The sequence below is a fragment of the Heloderma suspectum genome, chromosome 4 (assembly GCF_057233095.1).
Source record: "Heloderma suspectum isolate Gila_16-S chromosome 4, 16-S_ref, whole genome shotgun sequence".
NCBI lineage: Eukaryota > Metazoa > Chordata > Lepidosauria > Squamata > Helodermatidae > Heloderma > Heloderma suspectum.
The window spans coordinates 247,217,236-247,224,202 of NC_139461.1; the positions used below are offsets into that span (position 1 = coordinate 247,217,236).

Consider the following 6,967-nt stretch of genomic DNA (forward strand, 5'->3'; position numbering starts at 1 on the left):
CCTCAGCACCATCTAGTGGCTATATAATGAAACATAGAATTTGCCCTGAAAGAAAACCCCTGGAAAAAACACATCTAAAGGTGGCAATGTTAATCCTGCAAGGAATCCAGAAGCAGAAACCCCAGTAAGGGTGCAGGATTTTAGCCTTGTGTGGAGAAGCCCACAGTCTTAGGCTGGGATGCTAGGCTTGCCTATTTGGGAGCAGTGCCACAACTCAGTGGAAATGACTTTTGAATAAACTTGTACAGGACCAGATTGCCAGGCTGCAATCCTGTGCACCATTTGTTGTTGTTCAGTCGTTCAGTCGTGTCTGACTCTTTGTGACCCCATGGACCACAGCAGGCCAGGCCTTCCTGTCCTGCGCTCTCTCCCGGAGTGTGTTCAAGTCCATATTCATTGCATCAGTGATGCTATCTAGCCATCTCATCCTCTGCCGTCCCCTTCTCCTTTTGCCTTCAGTCTTTCCCAGCATCAGGGTCTTTTCCAGAGAGTTTTCTCTTCACATTAAATGGCCAAAATATTTGAGCTTCAGCTTCAGTATCTGTCCTTCCAATGAGCAGTCAGGGTTGATTTCCTTTAGGATTGACAGATTTGTCCTCCTTGCAGTCCAGGGCACTCGTAAGAGTCTTCTCCAGCACCACAGTTTGAAAGCATCAATTCTTCGGCGCTCAGCCTTCCTTATAGTCCAGCTCTCACAGCCATACGTTACTACTGGGAAAACCATAGCTTTGATTAGATGGACCTTTGTCGGCAAGGTGATGTCTCTGCTTCTTACTATGCTGTCTAGGTTTGCCATAGCTTTCCTCTCAAGGAGCAAGTGTCTTTTAATTTCATGGCTACAGTCACCATCTGCGGTGATCTTGGAGCCCAAGAAAATAAAATCTGTCACTGCTTCCATTTCTTCCCCTTCCATATGGCAGGAAGTGATGGGGCTAGATGCCATGATCTTAGTTTTTTTAATGTTGAATTTCAAACCAGCTTTTGCACTCTCCTCTTTCACCCTCAACAAGAGGCTCTTGAGATCCTCTTTGCTTTCTGCCATTAGGGTGGTATCATCTGCGTATCTGAGGTTGTTGATAATTCTCCCGGCAATCTTAATTCCGACCTGTGATTCATCCAACCCGGCGTTTCTCATGATGTACTCTACATATAAGTTAAATAAGCAGGGTGAAAATATGCAGCCTTGTCGTACTCCTTTCCCAATGTTGAACCAATCGGTTGTTCCATGTCTGGTTCTTACCCATGTTGCTTCTTGATCCTCATACAGGTTTCTCAGGAGACAGGTAAGGTGCTCTGGTACCCCCATCTCTTTCAGAATTTGCCACAATTTGTTGTGATCCACACAATCAAAGGCTTTAGTGTAGTCAATGAAGCAGAAATAGAAGATTTTTCTGGAATTCTCTTGCTTTCTCCATGATCCAGCGAATGTTGGCGATTTGATCTCTAGTTCCTCTGCCTCTTCGAAACCCAGCTTGTACTTCCGGTAGTTCTCGGTTCGCATACTGCTGAAGCCTAGCTTGTAGGATTTTGAGCATCACCTTGCTGGCATGTGAAATGAGCACAATTGTATGGTAGTTTGAACACTCTTTGGCGTTGCCCTTCTTTGGAATTGGAATGTAAACTGACCTTTTCAGTCTTGTGGCCACTGTTGAGTGTTCCAAATTTGTTGGCATATTGAGTGCAGCACCTTAACAGCATCATCTTTTAGGATTTTAAATAGCTCAGCTGGAAGACTGTCATCTCCGCTAGCTTTGTTGTTAGTAATGCTTCCTAAGGCCCACTTGACTTCACTCTCTAGGATGTCCAGCTCAAGGTCAGTGACCGCACTATCAAGGCTATCAGGGACATTAAGAGCTTTCCTGTATAGTTCTTCTGTGTATTCTTTCCACCTCTTCTTAATCTCATCTGCTTCTGTTAGGTCCTTGCCTTCTTTGTCCTTTATCATGCCCGTCTTTGCACAAAACGTTCTCTTGAGATCTCCGATTTTCTTGAAGAGATCTCTAGTCTTTCCCGTTCTGTTGTTTTCCTCGATTTCTTTGCATTGTTCATTTAAGAAAGCCTCCTTGTCTCTCCTTGCTATTCTCTGGAACTCTGCATTCAGTTGGATATATCTTCCCCTTTCTCCCTTGCTTTTTGCTTCCCTTCTTTCCTCAGCTACTTGTAAAGCCTCATCAGACAGCCACTTGGCTTTCTTGCATTTCTTTTTCTTTGGGATGGATTTCGTTGCTGCCTCCTGAACAACGTTACGGACCTCCGTCCATAGTTCCTCAGGCACTCTGTCTATCAGGTCTAATCCCTGAAATCTATTCCTCACCTCTGCTGTATATTCATAAGGGATATGATTTAGGTCATACCTGAATGGTTTAGTGGCTTTCCCTACGTTCAATTTAAGCTGAAATTTTGCAACAAGAAGCTCATGATCTGAGCCACAGTCAGCTCCAGGTCTTGTTTTTACTGACTGCAATGTGCACCATTTCTAGGGAGTAAAAGCCACTTCCAGATGAAGCTTTTAATGTGCAAACGCCCTGCCTCATTCACTAAATGTTACGGGGGTGGGTGGGTGGCCCAGACGTCATCATGCACTGTGTTTTTCCACCATGTCTTCTGTCTTTTTTTGTTACCACAGAAAATCCATTACAGAAGATGGGATAACTGCACAATGTCTTCTGATTATTAGCGCTAGGAGCCCTTTGTCTGGAAATACCCTAAATGAACTAAGTGGGACTTCCTTCTGAGTAAACATGCTTAGACTCATGCTGTTAACACAAATCAGAAGAATCCCCCCTTTTTTTACCATATACAGTAAAGGTTTGTTCTTCGAAACAGGGCTTTAGGTTAAGACTATAGTCCACACAACACAATACTCTTTAATTGCAATCAACCATTGATTCCATCAGGGAAGCTTGGAATTAAATAAGTTTAGGATTATAGGCTTACTGTTTTGTTTTGTCCCCCACCCACCCCTTGAGTTCTGTTCTCTGTCTGAGTTGGATCTCTGTAATTTGAACAGGTGTGCACATTTTTACAAGGAGCTACCAAGGCATGGATTGAAGAACAGAAGGTTCCTTATGCTTTCAAGGATGGAGAATGGGTTGGATATGATGACGAAAGGAGTTTTCAGTTAAAAGTGTGTTCTTGTCATTTTCATGTAATAATTATATCCTATGAGTATGAAGATCCTTTATTACTTGAGAAAGTTGTAACTGCTAACCAAACTTACTGAGTCATGCTCTTAAGAGGTATAAATTGACTCAGCCAGATGACATTTACTGAAATGGCTGATTTTTGACAGCTCAGGATCGGAACACCTTTATAAGCTGTCCTCTTCACAAATAGAATATAAAAAGAGGGATTTGCAACAAAATGTTGCAGCATGGAGTGCTCCTGTTCAGGCCTCTATCCAGCCAGACATGTCCTCTTCCAGAATACTCCACTCCCTGCTCCTGTTTTCTACCCCCACCCCCACTCCAACACTCAGCATTCTGTGACCATGAGCATGCATAATAATTGCTGGGCTGTTCTGGGGTGTATTTTTGTTTTGCCACCTTAGCTTTTTCCCTCTAAATATTTTTATACTTCTTCAAAGCTTGGGGTTCTCCTGAGCATGCTGATACCTCCCCCTTGTTTCTCAGTTGCCCTGTTTTGATTACAGTCCTGTTGGCACTTACCAGCTGAACTCACTATTAAGAGTGATTATCATGCAGTGCAAAAGATTGAGAGAAAATTGCTTGTTTCATCCTTATTTCATCCTGGGAGGAAAAAGAAATACGGTTCTTATTCTTCCTCTGGGCAAAATTAAGAGCTTTTCTACATGAGGCATTTACTGTGTATTCATCAGTCCCTACTCACAGTTGTTTACAGGGACTTTAGATGATGTCATGACCAGTTGTGCTTCTGTTTGTAAACAGTCATTTTAGAGCAGGGAAAATGGGGTATTATTTCTGGTGGTGAAAGAAAGGCCTATTTCCTCTTGTGTGTTTGTGTTATTCCACTGTAGCAGTGTCACCTAGAGTTTATATAATGGACAGGTAGGAAAGGAAAAGCACTTGTATAGTGCTTGGATTTCAATTCTGTGACAAAAATGAAAGTAGACGCAGTGGATTAACAGCCTCATGTAGAAAAGCCCTAAATGATTTAGCAGCAAGAAATACATTGCAGTTATCGAGTTAGCAGTTCTGAGTGCTCTTTAGCTAGTCATTAGGGTTCCCTCTTAGGGAAGACAATCTTATTTATGTTACCAGGGAGTGGTGCGTTCTAGATATTCAGAAAATGCCTTATTGAACCACCGTACATTTATTAAGTCTAAATTATTTATACTCAAACAATAAAGTAAATGTGCTGCTTAGCAGCCACAGTAGCTGGGAGCAATTTACAGTTGCCTGATATTAGAAAAGACACAAAAGAGGCATGTTAAATAAGAATCATTATGGGACTGGTACTCTGTAAGTGTTGCTCTGTAGACTATTTATAAGTTTATTTTAACTTTTTCTTTGCAGGCTGAGTTCTTGAAGAGAGAACAGTATGGTGGAGCCATGGTTTGGACTCTTGGCATGGATGATTTCTCTGGCACATTCTGTGGTCAAGGAACCAATGTCCTTGTTAATAAGCTAAAGCATAACTTAGGAAACTGAAGTTATAACAAACTAGGGTGAAGACAGAAGAAAGTCATTTACACCATTAAGTCATCAATCCAATGCCCAGTGAAATTAGAATTCAATGAAAGGTTAATCATGTGAGAGTTTAACCTCTTATTTTCTAAGCTCTCCTTTTAGATTCAAATGTTGGGATTAGTCTCAAGTGGATTTATGGTAGACCATGTGCTACAAAAGCATTTGTATGATTTATTAAAATATTTACATCCTGTCTCTCAGGTCTGGTTTCCAAAGTGGCTCACAATATGAATTAAAACAAGCAATACAACAAATAACGTTGAATTAAAATTAAATGAAGGCTGCAGCAGATAACCCAGTTTAGAACATCAGCAAAAAATCAAATTAAATACTTTGTCTTATTGTTTGGATTGGGGTACAACGGAGGTTTCTTCAGACAGGTTTCATAACTGCCTCTCTCAAGGATCACCTTGAATGAATGAGACTGTTTTTTAAGCTAAAAAAAGTATGGGCTTTTATTTTAAAAGTCTTCAACCAATCAACATCATCTTTAATTTGTACACTGCCAATTGTCAGCTCCTTGGGACTGCAGAATACTATTGTAAACTCTAAAATGAAAAATGAAGAGACAGAAAGGAGAAGCATCTGCAGGGCACCAGATTTCGGAAGGCTGATCTAGCCCATCCTAGCAGTGATCTAGACATTGGTGCTTATGGCTGTTTTTCCACAGGGGGCAGTAACAGCTGCAAGAGGATCTGGCTTGGGAGTTGGGACTGTGATAAAGGCACAGGGTTAAATCCACTCCCCACCCACACTGCAATCCCAATCCAGATTACAACCCTAACCTCTTGGCTGCTATTTATTGGGTGTTTGGATGATCATAGGGTAAAAGAAGCCATTGTGGCTTCTCCCCCCACCTCCATGAGCGCCACGATTTGCAGAATTCCCCGTGATGTAGTGCAGGTTGTCGTGTGGTCCAAAGCAGGCACAGTGCATGGCAGGAGTGGCTTCTTACCCATGCCATAACCCATGGCTTGTAGTAGGGGTTATGGCATAGGTAAGAAGCCACCCCTGCTGGGCACTGCGCTAGGTTCAGACAACACAGCAACTTGTGCTGCATCGTGGGCAATTATGCAGGACACAGTCACGCATGCAGCACTCTCAGGGAGGAAAGCCACAATGTCTTCTTTTACCCTGTGATCATCTGAACCCAGTCTGAGTAAACAACAATGAAACATATAAGGGCCAATGATGTGTTTAAAGCCATATCTAGATTGCCCCTATTGTAATACATGGCTATGTTTTGTTTTCTGTTGTATGTATTTTACATACTTTATAAACATACAGCCTTTCTACATGAAGCATTTATTATGCGCTCATAATTCCTCATTCATGGTAGATTATGGGTACTTTACACAATGTTATCCTCCAGAGCCTGCCCTGTTGTTTGCAACCATTATAGCATTTTTCTTTTTAATGATAGTCTGGTATATCCTGAATGGCGGCATGAAACCATAGTGTAATTCCTAGTACCACCTAGTGGTTGTGTAACAGAACATATAGAAAGGCAGAGAAAGAAATCCCCTGGAAAAAAACATGTGTAAAGGAGCTGATCTTAATCCCAGAAAGAATCCAGAAGCAGAAGTCTCACAAAAGTGGTGGGTTAAAAGTCTCATGCAGAAAAGCCCATAAGGTCCAGCACATATTTGACATGCTTCTGATTTGAATTTGTTCTCCTACTACAGAAGCAGGCAAGCAAGCAGTGTGTTGTGAAAGATGAGCTGTGTCAAATCTAAGCTTTCACATGAATTTTAGATAAGATCTGAATTCAAAACACACCCATATCTGCGGCCATGCATATTACCTGTACACAGCAAGCAAACAGATAAACCGGGATACTCATGGCCCATGAGAATGTAATCATCTAGATCAGAGTTCTCCATCATGAGTCCATCTGCACACATTAAAAATGTCTACTTCAGATAGCAATATATTCTGGTTTTCTCCCTTTTCTGTTAATTTGATTCTCTACATTGTGGGCTACATCTAACATTATGTACACAGACTTCCACTTGCACAACAGGAGTTTCTCTTCCCCTCCTTCCCCCTGAAGCCAGGTGTACCTCCCCCTGGAATCTGCTCCAGGTGGTCCCCAACCCTCCAGAGTAGATCTGGAGGTAATGCAGGGGGCTGCAGCATTGTCTGTTCCACTGATGGAAGGACACCATTAGATAAAATTCTTTGAGATAAGAATTTGGAGTTCACATGCTTTTGTTTCACTGTGAAAAATGTAATGGAATCCATGCAATAAACATCACTTTACCATAAATAATTTCAAATTACAGCACACTGGTGTT

The 6,967-nt window shown here is 41.8% G+C and overlaps 1 protein-coding gene across 5 annotated transcripts in view; it reads left to right on the forward strand.

Annotated features, from left to right (window-relative positions):
- The window catches only part of LOC146348458 (acidic mammalian chitinase-like), a 28,143-nt gene extending 21,190 nt beyond the window's left edge, over positions 1 to 6,953 (forward strand). For 4 of the 5 annotated variants that reach the window (XM_084853160.1, XM_084853162.1, XM_084853161.1 and 1 more), the window contains 2 exons: positions 3,011 to 3,127; positions 4,497 to 6,947. In XM_084853160.1, coding sequence (XP_084709286.1) covers positions 3,011 to 3,127; positions 4,497 to 4,631 — 252 coding nt within the window. In that variant the 3' untranslated portion in view covers positions 4,632 to 6,947. Of the gene's footprint in view, positions 1 to 3,010; positions 3,128 to 4,496 lie in introns of all 5 variants that reach the window. The other variant, XM_084853159.1, reaches the window with a different exon arrangement.
- The last annotated feature ends 14 nt before the right edge of the window (positions 6,954 to 6,967 follow it).